Source organism: Mixophyes fleayi, chromosome 2, assembly GCF_038048845.1.
Source record: "Mixophyes fleayi isolate aMixFle1 chromosome 2, aMixFle1.hap1, whole genome shotgun sequence".
In the NCBI taxonomy this organism is placed as follows: domain Eukaryota; kingdom Metazoa; phylum Chordata; class Amphibia; order Anura; family Limnodynastidae; genus Mixophyes; species Mixophyes fleayi.
In genome coordinates this window covers 23700809-23727770 of record NC_134403.1, presented here as the reverse complement: position 1 = coordinate 23727770, position 26962 = coordinate 23700809, and the positions used below count along the sequence as shown (strand labels likewise).

Below are 26962 nucleotides of genomic sequence, written 5' to 3'. Positions count from 1 at the left end.
GGTGGCCGTTGTGTTGTGAACCAATCCTTAGAATCCAGCCTGTCCATCAATTGGTCAGCTGCATTCTCTTGAAATGCATCTTCCACTTGTGCCTCTGGTGTACAGCGAACACAATCTCTGCCTCCCAGTGTGTGTAGGTGATAGATGATACATCTCTGTATCCGCATAGTTAGGATAATGCCCACAGAGTACACCAGCACATTGTTACCAGGACTGGTGGGCAGGGATAGAGGCACCGCATTGTTACTGCTTATATAATGGAGCGTTCATTGTCTGCTGTTTCCCGTTTGACAGTTTAAAGAAAGTGAAAACAATTTGTAGTGTGTGTAGTGGGCTCTGTGTGACATTTAGTTTTCCCCAATTTCTTCCTGATGAATAAAAAGCACATTTTGATTCTTTCCACAGATTAATACTACAGGAGTCTCTGTATGTCATGTGCGTGGGTACAGACATCTCGGTAGTCTGACCTATCCCAAATATTGACCATTAACGGGGAGTTTCAGTGGGTTAATATTAGTAATGTAAATTGTACTTATGGGTTTGCCGTGGACTGTAACAGTCCCAGACAACACTTTACCCGGCCTGTTGTCGATGCCCCTCCCCTCCTGATTCTCCCGTACAAGTGAATTGAAGACGTTCAATGGGTGGAGACATTGACAAGAGGAGGAACCATTACAGGGGCCTCTGCGGATCCTATTATAACTCTATTAGAAAAACATACCACATAGAAGTGTTCTGCATGAACAGCGTTTCATATTTGCTTGTGTCACGGGTATGATGTCACTAGATGTATCTGAACTCTGGTCCCTGGCAGAGCGGCTGGAGGAACGTATAGATCACTTAGTGATATGTCTGATCTCCATGTCTCTGTGTTCTTGGTGGATGTGATTTGTTAGGTTAACATAAGGCTGAGGTGCTGCACATCTTTAGCTTATGTTACAGAGTCCTGTTTGTGTGGTGTTTGGATATTACATCATTCTTGTGTGAGAGGAACTTTATATATAAACTGTGTTAAAGCCACTAACTCTTCTCCCATTCTGGTTACTAGATTCGTTCTGTGTGCCCCAAGTCTATCATAATGCTTCCCACTTCCACGCTGAACCCTCTACAGTAGCTGGCCTATACGGAGGTAAGTCACCCTATGACGGATAGGTATTGAGCTGTCTGATAGTTATCTTTTAGTGTTTCAAGTTTGGTTGCCCGCATACAGAGGCAGCTGGTTTATAAGCAGAACCAATCATCCGGAGAGTGCAGCCAATCCGATCACTAGGAACCAATGTCCTCACTGAGGATACAGTCACATAATGCTATATTTCACCTGTTAGAAAAATGTGTAGTTTTAAAATCTTACCAATTTGGAATATGAATTATAAATGGTCTAGGAGCCACCTACAAGTGTTTTCCCGCAGCTTATTGCTTTAATTGTATATAATATATGCGGAACTCTTTGGGCTTTTAGAAGATGTCCTCTCCGGATCTGTTCCAGTGATAACTGTGCAGGATTAAACACAGCAGCTGTCGCTGATCTGCAGACCTGGTTTGCTTGATCCAGATATGAGATGTAACCCAGTATTAGATTTAAATAGCAGTAGCTCCACTTTTAGTCACTGCATGGACTGTGCTGATCCATAAGTTATACAACCTTTATATGAGTATGCTAATAATGTGTTATTTGTGAGGATGTCTATATCCTGTACACCTCATACGGTGCACCACAGTGTCTTCCTGATATTAAACGTCTAATCGCAGCCGCTGAGCGCAGGATTCCAGGGAGGATCTCCCGTCATTCACTTGTTTAATAATGACTATTTGGCAGCCAACCCATTCCCCTGACATGAGACCATTCAGAGTAATTTTGTGTTAGTCTTGGCCGAGGCGCAGTGTAGCATCCTGAGTAATGGGTTGGCAGAAATTATACCCTTCATAGGAAAAGATAAATATCTTTTTCCTTATTCCTCACACAGGGCCATTGTGGGCCAGCAGACTTAAGGATTAGTAACACTAAACAATGGAAGAACTCCTGTGACCCACATGTAAAGTATGTGATTTAGGATACGCACTCCATGGTGCTGTCTGGGGTAGCGCAGAATGGTACATGCGGTCTGCTTTGCTGTATAATGGATCATTGCTGCGATCATACTGGTCATGGCTGGGAATGGGGCTAGTTTGTGTATTTATGTAAGAAACACGCTGCTTTGCACAGTCTTTGTATAAGTTGCTTTAAGCATGTCAGGATTGTGCACTAACTGTTCTCTCTCTTTCTTAGGGTTTACACCATCGCTAGCTGTCCAACCACAGACCTCTGGTGGCCTTAACGTCGACTTTGACTCTGTTTTTGGCAATAGATCCCCCACCAACATAAATATTGACTCTTCTGGTAAGAACAGGATGTTACTGTATTAAAAAAAACAGTAGAGGTTTACATAGCTGTGAAAGTCACTTCAACAATTTATATATATATATATATATATATATATATATATATATATATATATATATATATATATATATATATATATATATATATATATATATATTTTTTTTTTTTTTTATATGGTACGATAATTTCTTGCATTTGGTGAGTACTGACGTTGTCTTTTTAAGTCTGTCCTGTAAACTGCTGTGATGGCGGCAACATAAATTTGCTTCAGATTACGTGCAGTTTATTTGCCCAGTGACTTGGCATGGAATTGTTATGTACAGTTTCCTCTAAATTCACCTGTTCACGTGTGAGAAAATCCAGGAACATACATATGCTCCTCAGGAGCTGTCGTTGATGTATGTGGACGCTCTCCCAGCTTAGAGTGCATTTGTTTGGTTGATCCCATGTGCTCAGTGTTGTAGGATCTTCAGCCCACGTCACCAGATTATTTAAATCATTCCTACGGCGTTATAGCAGGAACTACAATACTGAGGGAGGTGGTTTTAATTGCCCGGGAATAGGTTTCTAACTACATAGCAATTCAGCTGTTACCCAGACTGTGCACTGTTAATCATGGGTTAAAAAACTGCATGACGGGTACATTTGTAATGAGTGGAAAGGCTTGCGCAGTACACGCTACTGACCATAGCAATCCCTTTTCTTCAGACCAAATGGTCAATGAAATCATCTCCCTTTAATTTCCTGAGCTCTGATTGGCTGTTTTCTTTTTGGCACGGTCTTGGTTAGAGTACAAGTATAAAATTCTTATAAGTATACAATGAGCGTGATTGGTTCCTGTTACAGGATCCTAATATGGACATATGACCAGAGTCCCTGTGTAATTCAGATTTGTGATTTGATTTAAGGTTTTGCAGACTTGGGAGGACTCCTCAAACCAACTGTAGCTTCTCAAAATCAGTGTCTTCCCTCGTCCAACAACCCGATGAACAAGCTGGTGTCCGATGACCTGGACTCTTCTCTGGCCAACCTTGTGGGCAGTGAGTATAACACAACCTGCGTATTATAGGCTCTAATACAGAGGCTTCACGCGGTGCTCATTCCTTTCTGTATTTCTCATAGATCTGGGCATCGGCAATGGAACAGCAAAGAAGTGAGTGTTTATGGTTCACTATTACAGACCCTCCGTTCCTGTGGTGTTTACATCCCCCTACCCTCCAATGTCCTGTTACTTGTGGAATTGGTCAGATGGGTGTGGATTATATTGTTAATTGGATTGTTTTCAATATTCTCGAAATAAATGCATATATATTTTTTCTTTTTTTTTTTTCCAATTTATTTTTAACTGTCTAAAATGTATCTTAGTGACGTCCATTGGAGTCAGCCCGGTGAGAAGAAACTAACAGGAGGGACCAATTGGCAGCCTAAAACGGCCCCCACCACCACCTGGAACCCAGCCACTCTGGTAAGCTGACACTTATTACATTTATCATGGGCAGTGTAGGGCCAGTAACAGGACACAGCGTGATATAGTCTGTAACCTTCAGATATATATGAAACATTTATCTCATCATATTAATCATTTAAGTTGAAAGTTGTTTCTGAAATGCTTGCATATATTAGTTACTAGCTCTCTTATATATCCACTTGCATTTAAGCGGCCATTCTGGCAGTGGTGTAATTGACCTATTCATTCCCTCTCGACTCCATTTGCGCAACACGGATTGTGCGACATCAGCCACCTGCAGCCATTGCATTAGCAGAGCTGTGTCTGGCAGCCAAAGTAAAGTTATGTGAGAGCACCGGTCACAGTACCTTCAGGAGTAAGCGCAGGTGATTGGAGCCACACTGTACTTTACTTGGAAGGCGAGGTGTGCAGCAGGCAGAGATTCTCTGCCTCCGCTAGAGAGGGTGCCGACCGCCACCAGAATTTTACCCACAGTCCTTTGGAGGGACAGTCTTGCGCTCTGGCTCGGTTAAGATGTCCATTGTGAGACAAGATCTGAAGGGGCCCAGTATTTCCTGTCCACTGATGACCAGACACCCCAGTCTGACCTGATACCAATACCAGTTACTGATGGGCCGGTGTTTCTCAAATGCGGAGATTGCAAGACAAATTCGGCTAACGACCGGATTGGCTGGCAAAATTGCCTGTATGTATCTCATCATCGTCTTCATTTATTTATATAGCGCCAGCAAATCCCGTAGCACTTTACTAGGTAGATCTTCTGTCTACTGTGATTTATTGGATACTTTTTTTCCTCTACAAAATGCCCTGATTCATTCATATATATATATATGTATATGTGTATATGTTACACTGTGTTAATAATCTCATATTTGCCTGTTTATTAGCAAAGAAAACATGTACATATTTTGATAAAATGTTAGATTTTTGTTATGTTCTCCTGCATACCAGTAAAATACCTGTTAGGACCGTAGTGTTCAGCAGAGTGCAGCCCATGGTATATAATTTACATTACGTACATTTTTTTTTTGCAGCCTGAGACTTACTGTAGATAACAGGGCCACACTGTCACAATCTGTATTCACCCAACTGGCCCAAACTCTAAAACCAGTTTATACTTCTCCAGTGGTTGGTAGACTCTTACACCTATGCCAACACATTGTGATAGGAAAAGCGTCCTCTGATCTTGGTATATAAAACCAGTAGTCCCATCTGTTTTGCTAGCAGAGTGTCTGAGATGTTAATGTGTCTACTGCTGTCAGTTTGTGTTCTAATCTTGTGTTATTGCATTGTATAACTGTTCGTCCTGATGAACAATAAAACAGAATGGCATGCATTTTCCACAATACGTAAGTTGAATTAAAAAAAAAACAACAAACAGCCTTTTTGCTATGAGTTAGCATGCGGTTATTAACCTCTGCTGCAGCGTGAGCACTTGCAAGCGTGCACCTCACACTAATCACCGTTTTGATTGTGTGTTTTGGAGAATGGAGACTTTCCCACTGCGCCTGGTGTTCCTGCATCTTCCTTCCTCCACTAATGGCATGCAGTGCTGGCTCCTGATTCCTCTCGCTTACACAGCTTACTCTCCTCCGAGCTTTGGGTGTGGAGCGGTCTGCTGAATGTTGGTGTGAGCTTTGGGAGACTTGTTCTTAGACTTGCAGGCAGTGAGTGGTGCTTTGAAGGCAGTCGGAGAAAGTTATCGCGGCTGCAGTCAAAATGTGTTTCTGCATGACACTCCTCTGCCTTTTGTTCCATATTGTATTCTGATTGAAAACTGCCCTTATTATGGATGTCCAGTTTGTCTACCGTGTTGGTAGCATTCTCGTCTCCTGCTTGTCCGTGTAATCGGGAAAGGCTAGAACAGCTTATAGCCAATCAGATCATCAGAATGTTCACGGTAACCAATTGGACGTTTGCTTTCATTTTCTAAGCTGTAGTAGAGCAATTATAGAATCTCATTAGAGAAAGTTTCACAAATTCCCCCACTGACTGTTTCAGGAGATGAGAACTAATCGTGTGGGAAACAAGTGACCTTGTGTTAGTGAGGACAGGGCTGCATGTGACAGGGGCAGTGACATGATGTGAGGAGGGGAATGGAGGCAGCTGGAAGCCACAGACTGAGAGTTATATAGTGGAAGGAACAGGGTCCCCAGCAGCACAGAGTATATAAGGAGATATGTGATGGCAATGAATGCAGTAGGAAGTCAGACTGCAGGGAACAGGAGCCCCAATATCAGAGTGATGATGTTGGTTTTTTTTTCAAACAGATGCAGGAAGTATGTGGGGTCCTTGTTGTCCTGTGACGTTGAATAAATAATCATCAATGCAACAGTGCCTCACAGTGGTCAAATTGTTAAAACAAAATTGTTGGGAGGGGGGGGGGGTACCCTAATTGAAAACAATGTTTAGAATATGTATGTTTAGTGTAATAATGAACAAAAGAGAAGAATAACGGTGCATGCAATTTCACCCAAATGTGCTATCTACTTATGTTTAACATTAATTATGGTCCTTTTTTTCTTATCTTGAAATATATTTATGAACTTCGAGACAGTTACTGCAAAAAAGTTACAAAAGAATCTTGTGATTCATTTTTTGGTGACTTTACAATACAAGACTATTTTGGACTTTTTGAGTTGTCCTGTTTTGTTACATCTTGTCCTTCTAGCCATCATTCTTCTCTTTTTTTTCTTTTTTTTAGTTTTGTGGGTGTGAATAGGCTGCTTGTGTCCTCTGGAGCGCATTTTATTTGTTTTGTTCAGATCCTGTTTAGTGTGATGTTTTTAATGTATGTATAAAGTTACATCAGAGATGGGTAACATGCTGCTTTCCAGCCATAATGGGACTACAAGTCCCAGCATGTTCCACATCGCCCCGTCAGATGGGTTGTTCCCCCACTATGTGAGAAGTTCTCTGAAGCGCTCCTTTTTCTCTAACATCTTATGTACTTTAGTTGCAGAAATGTGTGTGATCACAATTTTTCTATAAATGAGTGTCGTCCTGAGTTGGAGTGGCTTTGTATATATAGCCCCTGACAGTGCTGAGTGCTGTCGGCACACCTGGGAGCTGGTGAGGAGTAAACTGATATAATAAGCTCTAATACTTGTGTATCAGCTGTAGACTTGAGCAGACCCTGCCACAGAGTGTTTAAGCGCTCGGTATAAGCTGCTCTCTGTTCCAGATGCTATAAAAGTTAGACATGAGTTGGGTGGTACCTGGGTGACTCCACAGTTAATGTGCCAGGTTTACGTAGATACAGAGATCCTGTCGGCTAAATTTGAATGGTCCCTTCACTTAAATGGTCCAGTTTGAGTCGTTCAAGTAGGTTGGCGGCAGCTTTCCATTAAGGCAGTGGTTCCCAAAATGTGCGCCTAGGCTCTCTGGGGTGGCTTGGAGATCTCACAGGGGTGCCTCGGCCAGAGCCAGTGGTAAGCAAGGCGGGGGACTACTTGGTTATTATTTTGGCTTAGGGGTGCCTTGAAAAAATTTTGGACACCCTTTGGGTGCCTTGAACTGAAAACGTTTTGGAATCCAGTGCATTAAGGTGAATTTGTCTAATTAAAGGATTGTCAACCATTACGACTTTGCTGCCAAACTTCATATTGCTGAGGTTGTGATGTTTCACTCTAAAATTAGCCCCCTCAGCTTCCAGTTATTGTTTACCCCTTTTCTTAATTTCATATCCACCTGTTTTCCTATCGCCTCCCTTGTCATCACTTTCCCTTGCATTCTCATTACACACACACACACACACACACACACACACACACACACACACACACTTTCCCTCACCACCACACACACACACACACACACTTTCCCTCACCACCACACACACACACACACACACTTTCCCTCACCACCACACACACACACACACACACTTTCCCTCACCACCACACACACACACACACTTTCCCTCACCACCACACACACACACACACTTTCCCTCACCACCACACACACACACACACACACACACACACTTTCCCTCACCACCAATCTTGGTTCCTCTACTGCAAAATACCGATGGCCATTTAACTCTGCATTTGATCTGTTTGTTTTCGCAGTAGAGTAATTGCAGGATCAGCAGTTTTCCCTGGCTGTATCGTGGTTATATAATTCCTCTGTACAACACCAGCACTGTTATGGAACATCGGACCTCCTCCAGCAGTCCACACAAGCCCTCTGTAGTGTCGCTTGTGGGAGATACCTTGCTCATAGCTGGTCCTCTAATGCAGCTTGTTCTAACTGCCACTGACAGTTGATTCAGCTCCATGCTTTAATAGCCTACTTAGGAAATATACTATGCTTTATTAATTCTACTCGGTAAGAGTCACAGGTTTATAATTTACTAGCTAATTTTTCCTCAAGTAATAAATGGATACCAGTGTCTCTCGAAATCCCATGTAACTCATTGCTTTGTCGCTTTGAATCACAACCACACTCGCCAAACTGCATGGCCACAAAACAATTGTGTAGTGCGATGCATGTTTATATTTTAGTGTAGTCCGCTGTCTTAAACCCTGTACTGTTTTGTTTTTTTTCTTGTCACAGACACCACCAATAATGGCGTATCCAGCTACAACGCCCACAGGGATCTCGGCATTTGGAATGGTAAGATGTGTACCCGCTGTTTACTAAGTCATGTCACTTGGCCATAGTCCTGTCACTCTACAAGCAGAATGGGTGCACAGAGGGGCTGTAACCCATAGCAACCAGACTTATGTAATAGTATTGTTGGTTACAGCTCAATGACTGTATTTTATTAAATGAGATGCAAACCCAAACACTTTGTTAAAAAATAACGCTAAACACTCCTGGCTGTGGAGTATCTTTAGTAAAATGTAGAAACTCTTTTAAATGGCTCGTTCACATTTGAAGTATGCAGTAAATGACATATTTGTATGTTCCAGAGACTTATGATCCCTGTACCTGGAAACATACAATCTAAAGCACAACACGGCCTTTCCCCCAGTTTGTTTTATTCTCGCTCTTTAATTGTTGCCTGTTTGCTCTCTTGCTGATTGCTTGTATGTTGTACACAGTATCGTCCCCTAGGGTGCTATGGTGTCATTTCTACATCATTACTGGAGTCCTAGTTTGTAGGACTTACTACTGGTGACAAGTAGTATATGGGAAGTAGTAGGGAAATATGCTTATACACAATATCATGGTGTGTGAAATGTTTTTTTTTTTGTGGTTTCAAGTTTTTATATCTTACTTTAGGATGTGTTACTAACTGTTTGTATTGTTTGTACATCCCGGCAGCCGCCTCAAATGGGACCTGTACCGGTAATACAACAACAAGCATTAATCTACAACCAGCCTGTTATGAGACCACCTAACCCTTTCGGCCCTGTATCAGGAGCACAGGTAAATGTATTGCGGCGGCTGGCGCTCCCCTAAAGTGCTAACAGAACAGAATGCGCTGACCTCTGACCCTTAATATATCAGGGATTTAGAAGACTGGTCTTTGCATAACATAGGACTATGGTTAGTTATAAGGCTATGAACATGCCACTTGGATAGGAAAATGATACTTCAGAATTGTTTAGACCGAAGTTAATAATCACGTTGGTTGGAAGTTGGTCTGGCAGGGACAGTGATTGTCAGTGCACACGAGACTTCCTGGGTGAGAGAATTTCAGGAAGCGTCTCGGAATCTCACTACAAAAGGAAATAGCTCTCCAGCACGTTTAATGTCGCTGCACTGACTGATGGCAGCCAATCTGTGGCAGAATCAATATTCCCCAATATGTAGCCTTTCTCTAGGAACCGGTCCCCCATTAATATATCTGACCTGAAAGGCCCCAATGATGTCACCAGTGATGTCATAGTCTGTATTCTTATGAATGTTGGTCCAGGTCTTCACAGTCTGCAGGTGACTTGCACTGTAAATATCACGTCCAACATATTGGAAGCCTTACGTGTGTTTTAAGACTATCAAATCATTTGTTTTTTATACTCCTTTTAGGTTTAAAACTGTTGCTTGCTCGGACTTGTAGTTCCACAATGGCCGGGCTTTATAAGGCTACCTTGAAGCTTGTGTGTTACTAGTCTGCATCCCCCCAGTTATTTCAATGCACATATTTTTCGATTAAACTCTACTTCTCTGTTTAGGATTACCCCCTATGTCATACTGGTTGTCACTAATCCTCATTCACATCCATAGGGAAAATAATTATTCCAGCTCACGTCATGCAAGAATCACATTATACTGTGGTGCGGAAACAGGGGGGGTTCTCTGTGTGTCAGCTGTGGAAGAAGCCGCGTTGTTGCTGCTGTGAATATAAATAAATAGTCAGACTGGGGAGCGCTGACACTGGATCCTCTGTGTGTATTTTACTTGATGCCGTTCTCTATACAAACTCCTCGCTCAGACGTTTATTGTGGCTCCCCAGTCGTTGTTGGCCCCTCGCCCATTCATCCGTGCCGCTTCACATTCACATGTGCAGAATCCGAGACAGGGAGCAGTCTAATCGTGTGCCAGAGCCTTTCATGTGCGCTGCCTTTTATTCACTCTTATTAATGAACAAGCGGCTGATTCTCTAGCGCTGATGCTTCAGCTGCATGAGCGAGGACTTGTTATATCTTCCTGAATGGAAATGGATTTTCTTTCCAGCCAATCAAAAACACAAGCGTAGTAAAAGCAGTGTTTAGTGCCCGTCTACCCTTATCGTTCATGTATCCTATAGACCTATCTATTACACACCATATAGATAGATGTATATGTCAATATATATTTATAAATACATGTATATATCTTTATGGGTTTATAAGCTGTGCTTAGTGTTGTAATTGCTTTTCATTGTGTGTGTTGTATATTTATCTGATGTACTAGTGTGTATTGGGTAATAGGGGGTCACATATTTTTTTCATAAAGAAAAACTTGAGTATTGTAAGAAATAATGTGTCTTCTACTATTAGAATGTTAAGTCACTTTGGTGTCCCCCTGGTTTTTCTGAAAAGCTAATATACCTACCTGGACACACTGTCCATTTGGGTTCGGTGGTGATGTAAGTGGGATGTCGGTCTTGTCACATAACTGTGTAAGTCTATTATTCTTGAGTAAATATGAGTTTGTCCTGAGCACAGTAATCTACCCTCATACCTTACAGTGACATCCAGTATAGTATATTATACCTATACAGTATATGGGAGCCATTAGTTTCTCCCTTGTCTCTTATCGGGTGTAGTACCTATTAACGGTACCGACTACCCAGACACTAAAGAAGACGACATGAAGACTCCCATTCCATACTACAGCGACGTTCCAAAACTACTTACCAGGACGCAGATGACTTGATGGGACGACTTGCTGTGTTGCCGACTCTGCAAAATGACGTCATCTCAGACCGCGACTTGTGTTAAAGCGGCGATGGACGGATGCGCCTGTCATTAATGTCATGTAAGTATTATTTTAGTTGGGGCTAACCCTAACATAATACTTACATGACATTAATGACAGGCGAGTCCGTCTTTAACACAAGTCGCGGTCTGAGATGACATCATTTTGTAGAGTCGGCTATAGAGCGAATCGTTCCATCAAGTCATCTACATCCTGGTAAGTAGTTTTTTTTGCAGGCCGCTGTAGTATGGAATCGGAGTCCTCATGTCGTCGTCTTTAGTGTCGGGGTAGTCAGTACCGTTAAACTCACTACCACCGCTCCTACCTACTCCACTTCTGGGGCTCCTATGAAGCGAATTCCACAGACTCTGAAGGCAGAACTAGCAGTCAGTGTTTTGTTGTCACGCCCGACTCCCTTGTATTGAGGGTAGATGTAAACTGTAATAAAGGTAAATTACACAGGCTTATCGCTGTGTTGTTCCACTAGACAAGTGATTTAACGGGCAGCCCCACTATTCATGGTCACGCAACCGATCACTTCACTAAACCAATTGTTCTTAGTGATTACTCTGCAGTATAGCTGCTTCAGTGTGTGAGCGACAGGTACTGTAAAGACACCAATAGGGTTTGACAGCATCGCTTGAAATCAGATTTAGTGGGATGTTGGGCACAACTGGAGCAGGAAGGGAGGTTTGTGGTAGAACAGTGTAAGTAAAAACTGGTTTTGTTCCTTCTGCTTTTGCTGTCATTTTCTAACTCTCTGCACCATTTCTGCTTGAAAAATCCTCTTGTGTCCTTTTCCATTTCCATGTCCTGTCATTCTCAGACTTGTCTCTCTCTCTGCCTCTCCTCTCACCCAGTTGTCCGCAGCCTCCAGCCCATCCAGTCAGAGTCCTCACAGAGCGTCCGGGAAGGACCCCTATCCACAGCTCTCTGTACAGGATTTCTTGTAGGACCATTTAGGTATAGTCAGCCGATCACAGCGTAAAACAGAAAGACATGTTCCCAAATCTCAGGAGCTTTTTACCTATGGTTTTATATATTCCACCTGTCTTGTGTTGTTTGCCTTCTACTAACGAGCTGGTTTCTTGTTTAATTACCCACTTACAACAACAAGAATTACACTGTTGGTCTTATGTACACTTAGAATTGCAGCTTTCAGTAATTACTTTGACAACCAGATATCTGTCCCACATTAATTTAATAGGTGGTGGTATCTGTGCATATATAGATTTTACCTTTCCACCACAATTCATATAGCAACTGCCTCTCAATCCAATGCAAATATAAGTACACCCATCAACACTTTATGGTAACTAAGACATTGCATTAAAAATATACATTCTGTTGCTAAGGTTTGTGGTGAGCCAGGTGTCTTCAGTCATCAGAGGTAGCCATTTTGTTGGCTGATCCTGTATACATCAGAATGCAGTCTATCAATTCACTAGGAACCATGGACATTGCTGAGGCGCCTCTCAGTCACTGGTTATTTGAGAATTATCTGGTTCAGCCAACACAATGGCTACCTCCACTGATGCACCTTAGAAAACCACAACAAAAGAATATAGGAGGTTAAACTGATGAGGCAAAGTCTACCGACTCGGAAGTCATTGAACTCCCAGGTCTGATTTTCCCATCAATTTAGAGATGTGAAGTCTGTCCTGCTTAGACAGTCATCTAGCTGGTGTCGGTGCTTCCTGTTGGCTGAGCAACAGCGTTATATCGCTAAATCAGTCTTAATTCACTGATGTCTACAGGATTGAATATTTGGACTCCAGATCAGGGAGAGAGGTGTTACTTCTATAAGGATTCCCTCTTTCGAATATATCTGGTCCGTATAGGATAAAACTATATAGGCTAACTAGGCTTGTAAGACTTGTGACCACGCACCAACATCTCCCGAAAGGTTTGTAGACTCTGTGCTGACCACCTCTGCCCATTGTTGTGATTCTATAATAAAGTACAATGAAAAAAAACTTTTGTGAAAGCAAATTTAGCACTATTCTTTGGTTGCTTTCATTCTGATGCTTTCTCCCGTTATTTTATTAGTTATTTTCGAATAGTCTATATTGTCCTTACTTTTAGGGAATATTCCTTTCTCATGCCTTTCATAGCTTCCTCTGCTTTTCTTTGTCGTGCTGTGATGTTTTCCAGCGTTTTTCTATTTTGTTCCTGAAGATCCCCAATGTTTTATTGCATGCAACAAGATGTAAAATAAACCCCCCCCAAAAAAAAACAAATCATTTGTAATGTAAGAAAGTATTGTTTGCAGACTGTTGTTTAAAGGGCAACTCTCTGAAATGTGTTTTGTGCAGGTTTGTCAGGGTATTTCTGAAATCTCCAGGCCACGGTGACTGGACGAATTGGGCTTGCTGAAAGTGGGGTATTTTGGACAGGTGCAACCAGTAGGACGAATGGTGTAGCTAAACCGTTGGGTCTTGTTTCGAAAAGCCACCATCTTCAACATGTCCTATGGTGGACCCACTGACTATGGTCTTCTCTCAACTCCACATCTTCCAAACAACGTGGTCTGTGGAATTCAGAGTGTTGTCTCACCTGCGGGATCCACTTGGTTCTACTAGTTAGGCAGGAGGTCTTGTCATCAAGGCATCTTGATGCGCATTCTTACTCCTGTTCCCTCTCTTCCAGATGCAGTTCATGTAACCCAGCTGGACGGTAGCACCCTTAGAGAAGGCTACGTAACAAATCCTTACTTCCAGTCACATTGAAGCTGCTGATGAGCTCTATACTTCCACATGAACGGTACTAGATGGAGCTGTTGAGGCCGACAGCTGTATGCAAGATCTCCCCAGAAGACAACATGGTCTCCAGTTCTTTAGAGTGGTGGGAATACAGTAGATTTCAGAGCGTGTACTGTATTTGGCTATGCTGTGTGAAGTGAATGGGGTACGCACATTCAGCTACTGTGCAGTTTCTCTGGGCAGTACGAGGGACACGTAAACCGCAGCCCATCTCATCAATCGCGCAGTCACGTTCCTTTCTCCAGATTTTGACACCCATAGACCGCAATTGAAGTTAACACTTTCTATCCCCCCTTCCACACTTTGAAATATATAAATATATATATACAGTTTGCAGTAGACATTCCTTATGTATTATTTGTATTTATTTATAATTATCATTACAATTAATGTATCACACCTTATGATATATGTATGGATGTATACAGGTTTTTTTAATAATTTTTTTTTTCTTTTGAAAAAAAATGATTCCATACTAAGCTCTAAATATTTTAAGTAATGTCCTTATACTGCTTAGGGGGAGGGTACAAGTAATTCAGTAGGCTTGGATCTTATCAAGCTGTATTTAATGGACATTAAGAAATCAGTTCTATGCTGCTTCAATCCTGATGATTCCGATAGAAATGTGCCGAGTATTCTGCAAGGGGGGTATAGGGTTAACTGATTAGGATGAGCACTACACTTTGAACCTGAAAATTGAAAGAAAAAAGAAAAAAAAAAGGAAATGTATTGCTTTGGGCTTGGTAGAATATTATTTTACATTTGACATGTTTAATGCCTTTTAAAAAGAAAAAAAAAAAATGAATGTGAGGAATTGCTTTCATTGTATAATTTCCTTTTTAAACCCGTGAGGTTTTGGGGGGGGGGCGGGGGGGGAGGGGTGGTGTTGAACACGTCATTTGAGGGAAGGGAGGGATTAAAATCACTAAGTGCCATAACATGTAATCCATATTGAGTTGCCGTACGGGGAGCGAGGGCTAAATGTCATCCTTCATCCTCCTCCTTTCCATCCCGCTGTATCCCACTGCTGACGCCAGTGAGGATGACTAATACTAGCAGAGCCTTCCTATGGGAGAGCGCCGAGTCGGAGCCTCGTCGTGCAGTGCCCTACAGCCAACACACACGCATCGTCGTCCTACACCAACCATTGTTTGGCTCTCTGTTTTAATGAGGATCAAGGAAACCCCAGCGCTGTTGACCAGCGCTCGTCATGTAAATAAATTAAACTGAAGAAACGTCTGAAGGGAAGTTCTCAGCATGAAAGCAATTCTGTACATGAAACGCATACCTGCTGCATTGTCTCTGCAGATTCTATTTTTGTTTCAAATATAAATTGTATGTGGTCAGGAACTGGTGGATTTTCAAATAAAATTCAGCTTCAACAGGTTTCTGCTACGAGTATATATTTTTTTGCCTCACATATTTTATCTTAGAAGTTTAACATGATCAGGAGTTGTCTAAGTGCCTGTAATCTATCAGTTTGTCTTTTAACGCTGATCTGCAGTTACTAAATCCTTATATCTCCATTCCAGTGTAGACTGGGGTTCATAGTCTGGATACCACTCTATTCTACTGTATAAGCCCCTTTTCCTCCGCAACCTGGTAACCTCTTATCCCAATTGGATGGTCCAGTACTTGCGTCCTTTAATTACCCCTTACTTGCCAAAGAAGCGACTCTCCTCATCTTTCCCTGTCATGCACATATGTGATGTATACATCCAAGGTCATTACTGTGTTAGTGCAGCAAAAGACATGAGAGGGAGTCACAGTAGACAGACATGGTACAATAGGGAGAGAGGACCCTGCCCTCGAGAGCTTACGTTCTAAAGGGAGGGGTGGTGAGAGACAATAGGAGCAACCAGGAGAAAATGGAGATGGTGCACAAGAACGAGGTGGTGATGGATAAGATGGTCAGGAGGTGGTAGGATAGCTTGAAAAGGTACCATAGTTGTTGAGGTTGAAAAAAGACACCAGTCCATCAAGGTCAACCTATTTTGGATCTCCTGCGATCCTGCACTTATATTTGAAATTGATCCAGAGTAAGCAATCGCCAATCTGTTTCAATTGTGAAAATCCCCCCAGACCCAATATTGCAGTCCTATTTTCACCCTATGTCCACTACTATCCTTCATTTTAATTAACGGTCGTATCCCTGGATACACTTTTTCGCACAAATTTGTCTAACCCTTTCTTAAACATATCTATTGAATCTGCCATCACTACCTTCCCTGGCAGTGAATTCCATATCTTGACTGCCTTTACTGTAAAGAACCCCTTCCTTTGGTGGTTGTGAAATTTCCTCTCCTCTAACCTTAGGGGGTGACCGCGTGTCCTGTGTATGGTCCTTGGGGTAAAAAGTTCCCATGAAAGTTCTCTGTATTGACCCTTAATGTATTTGTACATAGTAATCGTATCTCCTCTTAGACGCCTCTTTTCTAAAGTAAATATGCCTTAAACTGGCTAACCTTTCCTCATAACTTAATAACTCCATACCCTTTATCAATTTTTTCGCCATTTTCTGAACCCTTTCTAGTTCCAAATTATCTTTTTTTTATAGAGTGGTGCCCAGAACTGTACTGCATATTCAAGATGAGGTCTTACCAACGATTTATACAGTGGCAAACTTACACTGTCTTCCCTTGCATCTATACCCCTTTTTATGCATGCCAATACTTTATTTGCCCTTGCAGCTGCTGCTTGACATTGAGCACTATTGCTAAGTCTACTGTCTACGAGCACTCCCAAATCCTTTTCCATTATAGACTCTCCAAAATTAATTCCATTTTTGAGTTTTGAGTAAGCATTTGAAGGACTGAAGGTTGGGAGTGAGGCGAGTTAGGGAGTTCCAAAGAATGGGGGCAGCACAGATGAAGTCTTGGAGGTGAGCATGGGAGGAGGTAAGGAGAGGTGAATTGAGGTAGAGGTCAGAGGCAGAGCGGAGTAGCCTTGTAGGTATGTACTTTGAGACAAGGTCAGACATGTAAGGGCTTTGTAAGTGATTTTAAGGAACTTGAATTGACTTCTAAAATGGAAAGGGAGCCAAACAAGGGCTTTACACAGAGGAGCGACGGGAGAGGAAGATGAGCCGGGCCGCAGCATTCTGTATGGATTGAAGGTCAAGTGAGTGGCAGGAAGACGAGTGTGAATGAGGTTGCAATAGTAGAGATGAGTAATGATGAGTGAATGGACCAGGATTTTGGTTGCTTTCTGAGAGAGGAAGGGACAGATTTTCGTGATGTTACAAAGGAGGAAGTGTCAGGATTTGATGAGGGACTGGATATGAGGGGTAAATCTGAGGGCAGAGTCTAGGCAGACTCCAAGGCAGCGGGCTTGGGTGACAGGAGAGAGAGTTATGTTGTCAACCAAGAGGGAGATAGTGGGAGGAATAGCTACATTTGGCCGGAGGACAGATGAGCTCAGATTTGGAGATGTTGAGTTTGAGGAAGCGCTGTGACCTCCAAGGAGTTACAGCTGAGAGACGGCTAGATACCTGGGTTAGGAAGGAGGGAGAGAGGTCGGCGGATGAAATATTTGCGTGTCGTCAGCATAGAGGTGGTATTGGAGATCAAATTATTTAATAAGTTCATCGAGAGAAGTGGTGTAGAGAGAGAAGGGCCAAGGACACCAATAGAAAGAGAAGGGGGGGGGGTGTCAGAAGTAGAGAGGCTAAAAGAGCGGCCAGAGGCAAACCAGGAGAGAGCTGTTTCGCAAAAAGGTAGGGAGTGAAGGGTGGTGGTGAGAAGTGAATGATCTACAGTGTCAAAAGCAGCAGAGGTTGAGGAGTACTAGAAGCAAGAGGTGACCTTTGGACTTAGCTGAGAGTAGACTGGAGAGGGTCAAGAAGAATGAGAAGAGAAAATGTGGGTCAGACGATTGAAGACAACTGTAACCCACTAACTGTATAGTGATGTCCTCGCTATCTCCCCACTGTATGCAGGAGGCCGTGTGAGTGGAGCCTTGGGATGATGGAGGTCCTGGACCATTGAGATGCTGCTGGTTTTGACACTTCAACAATGAAGTTTTAAAAATGATGAACCAGCAGTGAGGACAGTTTCTGGCCAATAGGAAGCCCCCATTATGTGTGCTCCTGGGCGTCGCCCTGTACTTCACCATAACCCCCTTTATCCCTTCCAGACGCTTTGTACAGGAAAGGACATTTCAACTAATAAAAGTATTCCAGACACAGGTGATAATGGCAGCTCCAATGTCGGCTGATACTCACAATTTAAGACTTAAATCATGCTAAACGGAGTAGTATTTTAGGGGGAAACTGAAACGTTGATATTAATGAAGCAGGATGGACTTTCAGGTGACTTTTTGTTTGTTTTTACACAATTTAAAGTCTCAAACCTTGAACACTCTTTGCAGATCCCAGAACCTGGATGTAGGCCTGTACCTGTGAATGCATCAGGGAGACAAATAGCACCATATGTACAAATAGTAACACTCTGAGCGCCCCACCCCGCCCACACACACTTTGTATAAATTCCCATTACTGTCAGAGTAATTGCAATACCATGCGTCATTCTCTGAAGGTTACAGTACATATAGTAGTCAGCTGCTCTCAGCGCTGGGTGAACAGTCATCTGAGGCTTCAACCGGAAGAAAATCAGGTTCTGATCTGCTCAAAACGGTCAACCTAGCTCAGGACCTAACCCTGCCGTAGAATTGCACCAAGTTTATTTATTAGAATGTATGGAAAATTTTACATACAAAAATTAAAAGAACATGGAAGAAAAGAATCTGTTAATTTTTAAATATATGCGCAGTCGTTGGTCAGGCTGACATACTCTGTGCTGCTGGGATTCCGTTGATGTGATTGGCAATGGGTTGTTGTAGCCCCGCCCCTCCCCATCTCCTGCCTGTCTGGGTGTAACTCATCTAGAAGAATAAATATAATCTGTGTTCTGTCCTTGGTCAAACGTGCCTAAAAAAAAAAAAAGCAATTACCCAGCTATAGGTTCTGTCAGATACGAGGTACCGTGGCTTATTGTCAGCCCCAATATTATTGCACTAAATAAGATACTTGAAAAGTCTTGAAGGATTTCTTTAAAATCGGTGTCCATGTAACAAAGATTCTATGAACATTGGTTGAATTTATCTTGACTGGACCGGTATCCTCACTTATTCCTATATAAGGAACTCCATGAAACCGTGTTATTTTAATGCACTTAAGGACTGATCCTTGGCCAATAGAAATTGGCAATGTTCATCTGGTACAACCTATTTAACGTGAAAGCCATCATTTTAGCAAGGGACAAAAGCACAGGAAACAGTTGCCATGTTTCAGTTGCTGATTATAATTCTGTTTAATACACTTAATGGAGCTGCGGACACATATATGACCTTCCTGCCATTGTCTCAGCAGAAACATGGCTTCTACAAACGTTTGTTGAATGATATTTGTACGTTTTATTTTAACAGTGCTCTGTCCAGATGAACGTTGTACATAGTCACTGAGGTAAAGCTGAGATCATTCTCGGAGTTACAGCCCATTTTATTCTACTCTGATTGCAGCTATTGTTCGGACTCTCTGTTTCTTGGCTCTCCCGGTGGATAGGTTTGGCTTGTCCTTCAATGCTTAACAACTTCCGCTCCAGTGGTCCCAGCTGTACATATTCCTGCAACACAAGTAAAATAAATCTGTTTTAAGAGTATTTGTAAAGAATACACCTATACTAAAGACATGTATTTACAAGCCATGTACTATGTATCTCTCAGGCCTATAAATATAATGTTAAAATCTTTAAATACAATTTTTTTTCAAATTGAGCAAGGTAGAAATGTGTATATTATAATATTCCTGCTGCAAGTCTTGCAGTACCTTTTGCCACAGTGTCAGCTGTGGAAGCCAGATGTTTAGCCATTGGGAACAGCATCCACAACTGTCATGTTCCCTGTGTTGTGAGAGCTGCCAAATACAAATACTACTTAGCCGGTGAGCCATTGGTGGTGCTTTAATAAAATTGAATGCAGAAAAGGTGAAGTGTGTGACTCTTTACAGCACCAGTTTACCGGCGCTCTACACTGTGATCATTGACAGCAGGAAGCATCAGGTAGTTGTAGTCCCACTTATTGACCTGATCCGCTTTAGTGTCGCAAGTATAAAAACATAAACAAGTACTTCTAGTTTTATAAATACCAACGTTACTCCCCATACAGTCTGTATAATGTGTTCCTAAAGAGCTAGCACATTTCACTTACTTTGAAATCCTTCTCGTCCTCAGTGAGTAGGTGTCTGAGATCGAGAGTTATTGCTGAGTCGGTTTCCTCTCTCCCCGCTGATACATCGCTCTCCCCGGCTGCGAGGAGGTCACTCTTCTGTCCTCGGTCTTCACCTAGAGATTACAGTTATAAACATAAGTTACATCTGACACATTTATTTGCTGCTTTTACTGTAGATGGACATGTCACTTACACACCGTGGAGGCAGCCATTTTGTGGGCTGAACGTAGCCTATCAATTCACTAGGAATCACTACCTCATGAATATTGGTCAGGCAGAGCCTCTGTGTTACTAATTCATAGACAAAACTAATGTTCTGAAAACTGGTTCTACTCACAAAATGGATGTCACCATTGTCTCTAGGTGACAGGTCCACATTAAATATCCATATTATATGGGTAACAGGAATATATGTTTGTTTTTTGTTTTTTATGAATAATTTTCAGGACCTGCCAAATCTTCTAGTAATCCATCTGCTGGGAAGTCCAGGCCAGACACCTGGGTCAGGAACGTCCTCCTGCAGGAGATGAAGGATCGTGTGTTACTATCAAAACTCCTGGTTTCCTGACTGGGTAGATTAGTAGATTTTCTTAGAACTGTCGTCCCTACACTGGTGCATTCAGGACTTCTAAGGACAGCTACACTCATATCAGTCAGAGCTATGTGTTCGGTTTCTACAAACATGTCTTAAAGAACTTCAATTTAATCATCATATTTGATTTTTGGCACCCCCACACATTCTGATTTTCTTACAATTCGATCTTAATATTGACCATAATAACTGGCGCTTCCTGCTGCCTCCATTCCCCTCCTCACATCATGTCACTGCCCCTGTCACATGCAGCCCTGTCCTCACTAACACATCACTCATCTCCTGATATACTCTGTGCTGCTGGGGACCCTGCTCCTTCCACTATATAACTCTGTGGCTTCCTGCTGCCTCCATTCCCCTCCTCACATCATGTCACTGCCCCTGTCACATGCAGCCCTGTCCTCACTAACACATCACTAATATTCTGATATACTCTGTGCTGCTGGGGGATCCTGCTCCTTCCACTATATAACTCTGTGGCTTCCTGCTGCCTCCATTCCCCTCCTCACATCATGTCACTGCCCCTGTCACATGCAGCCCTGTCCTCACTAACACATGAGTGGACAGGTCACTGCCTCCCACAGGATCTGCTCCCTCATCTGCTGCTGTGACTATTCTGGCGATCTGATTGGCTACAGGTTGTCCTATCTCCCCCTACTTCAAAACTCAGGACTTTCTGGGTAGCAGGAGATGATCATTGTATACAATAATGTGCTCAGATCTTCATCAAACACACATTAAAAACTCAAAATATCTTGCAAGATATTCAGGTCCCAGCGGGCTCTAGTTACCTGGGCATGCTGGAGCTTGTAGTTATACATTATAGCTTGTAGATATGTATTTTGATATATATTAATCATTTATGCGATCTCTGAGTGTGAAGACCTTCATGAGAGTGACAATGCAAGACATACGTGGAATGTTTATCTATTTATCATTATGTGTACATGTTAAGGGAATATATTTTCTAGTTGTTTTTGCAGAGCACAGCTTTTTGTGATGATTTTTGATAAGTGTGTAACCTCAGGTGGTTCTGATGGGTGTGAGGTCTGCCCTAGACAAATGGTAAAGCTACACGTTCCCATGGGGTTAATCACTACAGCCATACTTGCTAACTCTCCTGGAATGTCCGGGAGACTCCCAAAATCTGGGTAGGTCTCCCGGACTCCTGGGAGAGCAGGCAAGTATCCTGCATACTACAATTTACTTGCGACGGGATTTGCGGCGAATCGCGTCATTTTGGCCCCCGAGACAAAATGACGTTTTTGTTGTGGGGGTGGGGCCAAAATGACGCAATTGACCACGTCCCGCCCCCTCCACCCACGCCCCCTGCCCAGGATCTCCCGGAATTCACTACTACAGTACTTAATTCCAAGAACATTTCATGCAATGGGGTACCTTGATATATGTAGATCATGAAGTCGGCAATCGAAAAGACGACTTATTAATTGCACATTTTCTTGCTCGATCTTATAAACAGACTCTTCCAGATTATGAACATCTTTTCTGTAAATTGCAACCTGCCGTGGACATGGAAAGCAAATAAAAAGCCTTAATGTGAGACTTGGCAAAGCCGACTCGGAAGAAATCGAGAAGTTAGCCGCATCGGTAGTGTAGAAGTGTGCATGTATGAACCACACTGCCGACTCGCACAGTGGAACTGAAATCCCAGATTTGGACTTCAATTCGAGGAACAAATAAAGAATACAGCATCAACATAGGTTCTATTTATTTAAAATAAAAAATGTAAATGTTATATTAATTCATTTTTAAAAATGTTAATCTGTTATCACCATCCTGAAAATGACCATAACAGAGCAGTTATTGCGGAGGTACAAGGACCACAACGAAACTTCCTTGAGTATTCATGATGAACCCTATGCAGACGAAAGCTGCAAATCTTACCGCCTGCAGTGTTATTTCCGGTGATAACAATGCTATCGCCAGATGTAACCCTTTCCATACATTGGGCAATGCGATAACGAGCACTGTCGTCAGAGAGAACACCCGTTTTGCCCGGCAATAAGGCTCTTCGCCCCGTCGGTAAATATCATCTTTTAAAATGTTAAAATACAATTACTGCTGATTATTTCTCATGTCGTGATGGTACGTGGCAATCACGTTGTATGGCCCAATTTCCCAACAACCAGATTTAGCTCCGATTTGGGGGGACACGTGATGAAAGGGCCGAATTGACAAATCTGGTAGTTTTTTAAGATGACAAAACTGTATCGCGACTGCCCCATGTTGGGTAATTGTTTTGGGGTACTTCATATGATACCTGTCAGTGTGGTAACAAAAATGACTAAATTGTCTGATAAAATTGGCATACGTATGTAGTTACGGAGAAAGTGATAAATTAAATGTTGTCTTTCAACCATAATGTAAAACAAAAAAAATAAATAAATCCAGTATCCGCTGCATCATACGAACTTCAATAAATAGTTTCAAATCTCCTTCAACATTTTATTACACAAAACCAAAATTACCTCTTTCTTTAACCAATTGTTCTCTTTGATCTCTTTCCGACGTTCCGCGTCAATGTGCTTCACTGCGTCCTGGGAAGACGTCAGGAGATAAGTTATCTATTCCCCCCTGTACCAGCTGACAAGCAGCATTGGGCGTTCACGTAAATTGTGGAAGGTAACAAAGGTCACATAGCAATAAACATGCCACATAATGCATAACCATTCCTTATAGACAGCAACAGCACCATTCATCATTAATTGTCTATTTACAATGCACAAGGTATGGCTGAGAATGCCAACACGCTGGAAACTAGTGACATTAATGAGGTATTATCTGCATCCAGATAATACCCCTGATCCGCCTCTCCAAAAACAAACGGCGCAAGCGCTAACAAAAATGCTCATTGCATGAATTGTGCACCAAATACACTGAACCCCAAAAAAAATTAATTTATGAGAATACATCTTGTAACATTATAGGCAAATATATACAAATGTAGTCACGCGGAAAAAAAGTACACCCTATTAAAAATCTGTGTTTTTACATATGACATAATTAGCAATCATCTAGTCGTGACCAAGTCCTAAAATTTGATACACTCTAGTCTTGTGTAATAACCTATTAACTTACTTTGACTATTTATTCATCAAAAAACAAACCAACTTAAGGAGACCAGGGGGTAAATGTATCAAGCTGCGGGTTTGAATAGTGGAGATATTGCCTATAGCAACCAATCAGATCCTAGCTGTCATTTTGTGGAATGTAATAAATAAATGATAACTAGAATCTGCTATAGGCAACATCTCCACTTTTCAAACCTGCCGGAAACTCGCAGATTGATACATCTACCCCCCCAGGTGGGAAGAAGTAAGTAGACGCTTAGCGCTTCCATATCAATAAAGGACCTAAATGTGAGTTGGACATATGCCCATTTTATAGTGTAAAATCCGCAAATTTGCACTATCCAAAAAATTTGCGGATTCCATCACATCTGACACTTGCGATTGGAGAGACGGGAAGGGGGCGTGTTTACCATAGACCAATTACAGTAAGGGCGTGCTTGCATAATTGCGAATAGATTCACACCCACATTTTCCAAGGTGATGATGATGACAATGGACACATTTTTGCGTTGGATGTTCTTAAACGCTAGATTATAGAAACATGCAACTCATCGTACTGTTTTAAAAACCTGCATGGATGTCTTTTTGCCTATCAGCAAAAGTTGCAATTTTAAGTTTGACCCTAAATCATCCCATTCACTTTAGCATCATGGTTACAAATATTATTTATTTTTTTTAATTTTTTTTACCAGTGTCGCTATTTCTCTTGTTTGGTCCATTCTCCTCTCCGTTTCTTTGTCCAGCTTATCTTTCGTCTTCTCCAGACTTTTTCTGAAATATTCTTTTTCGGGAAGAAGGAGAGGAAATAAAATCAATAAATTCCTGCAGCGAGTTACAGCCATGGAAAACATTTTAAGTTCCCGACAGACACCGGTACCGCTCAACCGCAGTATTGAGGTTTGCGTTATTTTAGCTGTTACTGGAACTGCACTATATAGCGGCACTGACTAAAGAGAAAATCCTGCCTACTTTCCCGGAACGTCCGGGAGACTCGGGATGGCCACCCTCCCGGATCTCCTTCTTGTAAAGAGGGTGGAGCATTTTCGCCTTATCATAGCGACACAGAACGCAGCACAATGACACAATCGCACCTTTGTGCAATAGGCAGGGTAGGGGAGTGATGATGCATATCCTGTTGTCACCCCCCCCTCACTTCAACCTCTTCTGTGGGACATCCCGGAGGAGAAGTCCAAAAAGTAGCCAAGTCACACTGTTAGTCCTAATTATCTTTAACCTTGGACACTAATGGCTTTTTCAAACAGTCAAGTATCAGCCAAGCTCAGAATAATGCACAGAAATGTATATTTTTGTAAGATTTACCATACTGTGTAAATTGATAATTGTTTAGACAAGCTCTCCCGCTGCTGTGGAACTACAAGTCCCAGCAATAAATACTAAGCTCCGATGCGGAATCCTGCGTAGGAACCGACCGTGCACAAATGAGATGTGATTCTTACAGACCCACCATAGACGTTTCTTAGTATAATATACGTGTTAATAGAAAGCTGTTTATGTTGAGCGGGGAAGTGTGCGATGTCTAAGGCTTCCCTATATCACACAGAGAACTGACCGTCTATGTCAGTGTAGTTCTGTTTCATGTCGTTCATTTCTTCTTCTAGAAGATGAAGGTGTTTGGCGTGTTCTCTGCTCCCCACGTTCTTATACTCCAGCCAGTAATCCTTCTCAGACTCTGTTAACATCATCTGTTTCTCCAGACCATTCATTTCCCGGCGAATCTCTGAAAAGCAAATATTTAAAAGAGAGAGAAAGAATGAAGCAGTGTTTTCCTGTCTATACAGACACGTGTTGGAGCTGCCGGTATCACCAAGTATAGTCAATTCCTCTGCACCCAAAGCAGCATCAACAACTCACAGAGAAGTATCAATAAATTGCTATGTTAGAAACACTGCAGGAGAGGTAAAGGCTAGATACGCTCTACTAGAGAGTGTATCCAGAAAACCATTAAAGAAAAGGATGACATTTCAAAAAAATACAAACCTATCTGTCTATTTTTCACAATTAACACCTATAAAAGCCAACAGAAGGTGTCTGTGGCAGGAATTGTCACAGAATTAGATTTGTCTAACCTTCAAAAAAGGAAAAGTGGACCAATAAGATTATAGTTATCATTTATCTAGAACGGTGGTCAGGGAACAGGGGTAAATTACCCAAAATGGGGTAAAAATTAAATTCCTAGGGGTAATGCTGCTGATTCACATGCTGTCAGTTGGATTGTAGACCCCTTTAAATGTGAAATTGCTGTTGTACTAGAAGAGCCTCAAGGGTTGGCAGAGGCACTTCTTGGGCTTCGATGCAATAATGAAGCACATATTGCATTTGAAATCAAAGCAGATCTGTCATATTTTTGGATGTCAACAGCTGCAAAGGCATCAAAATTGCACATGAGGGGGCAGTCAAAAAGTTGCTGCCTTTTGCAACAACCTACCTTTGCCAACAAGGATTTTTCACTCTAACGAACATAAAAACAAAGCAGAGAAATTGATTGGACACTGAAGACTGCATCCAAATTGCTCTGACATCAAAATGCCCCAATATTGATGCTCTCGTATCAAAAATGAAGCAACATCATTTCTCCAAATCCTGAAGTTTTGAAGTTGAAGCTTTCAAAGAAATTTTGAATAGATTCAATCAAATGTTGAATTTCAATAATTAATAATATATGATTTCCTTCCTTTCAAATCAAGGGGCTAAAGTCGGCGTATCTAAATATATTTGGGGGTAAAAGGTAAAAAAGTTCCCTGACCCCTGATCTAGAATGTACTAGATCAGTGTTGGGCAATCAGAAACAATTGGACGGCCATGTGGTGTGGCCCTCTGTCCTACAGAAGGGCCGCACATTACCCTTCAGTCTCAATGGGTGGGGTACGAAATGGCGAATACGAAAACTGCGATAACACTTAGAGCGACAGTAAAATGGAGAGTCCTCTAATGCCGACATGTTGGAAACAGAGACATACTGAAATAAATTACATTGCTGGTATTAAGGAGGCAATGCAAGGACCCAGCTACTGTATAATGTCTAAGACCTCGTAAGAAACCATTATACAACCGCCAGGTCCTCACATTATC

At 42.0% G+C, this 26962-nt stretch overlaps 2 protein-coding genes across 16 annotated transcripts in view; one reads left to right on the top strand and one right to left on the bottom strand.

Moving 5' to 3' along the window:
* The window catches only part of PICALM (phosphatidylinositol binding clathrin assembly protein), a 55973-nt gene extending 40624 nt beyond the window's left edge, over nucleotides 1-15349 (top strand). For 9 of the 13 annotated variants that reach the window (XM_075198676.1, XM_075198679.1, XM_075198674.1 and 6 more), the window contains 10 exons: nucleotides 1049-1129; nucleotides 2267-2377; nucleotides 3289-3420; nucleotides 3503-3533; nucleotides 3746-3845; nucleotides 5174-5197; nucleotides 8409-8468; nucleotides 9123-9227; nucleotides 12062-12164; nucleotides 13851-15349. In XM_075198676.1, coding sequence (XP_075054777.1) covers nucleotides 1049-1129; nucleotides 2267-2377; nucleotides 3289-3420; nucleotides 3503-3533; nucleotides 3746-3845; nucleotides 5174-5197; nucleotides 8409-8468; nucleotides 9123-9227; nucleotides 12062-12154 — 737 coding nt within the window. In that variant the 3' untranslated portion in view covers nucleotides 12155-12164; nucleotides 13851-15349. The remainder of the gene's footprint in view (nucleotides 1-1048; nucleotides 1130-2266; nucleotides 2378-3288; nucleotides 3421-3502; nucleotides 3534-3745; nucleotides 3846-5173; nucleotides 5198-8408; nucleotides 8469-9122; nucleotides 9228-12061; nucleotides 12165-13850) is intronic. The other 4 variants (XM_075198686.1, XM_075198677.1, XM_075198685.1 and 1 more) reach the window with 2 other exon arrangements.
* Nucleotides 15350-19243: 3894 nt separating this feature from the next.
* The window catches only part of CCDC83 (coiled-coil domain containing 83), a 28064-nt gene continuing 20345 nt past the window's right edge, over nucleotides 19244-26962 (bottom strand). For 2 of the 3 annotated variants that reach the window (XM_075198669.1, XM_075198671.1), the window contains 8 exons: nucleotides 25443-25610; nucleotides 24562-24653; nucleotides 23270-23338; nucleotides 22179-22300; nucleotides 20638-20705; nucleotides 20168-20301; nucleotides 19788-19874; nucleotides 19244-19584 (listed from right to left, as the gene is read on the bottom strand). In XM_075198669.1, the coding sequence (XP_075054770.1) occupies nucleotides 19417-19584; nucleotides 19788-19874; nucleotides 20168-20301; nucleotides 20638-20705; nucleotides 22179-22300; nucleotides 23270-23338; nucleotides 24562-24653; nucleotides 25443-25610 (908 nt within the window). In that variant the 3' untranslated portion in view covers nucleotides 19244-19416. The remainder of the gene's footprint in view (nucleotides 19585-19787; nucleotides 19875-20167; nucleotides 20302-20637; nucleotides 20706-22178; nucleotides 22301-23269; nucleotides 23339-24561; nucleotides 24654-25442; nucleotides 25611-26962) is intronic. The other variant, XM_075198670.1, reaches the window with a different exon arrangement.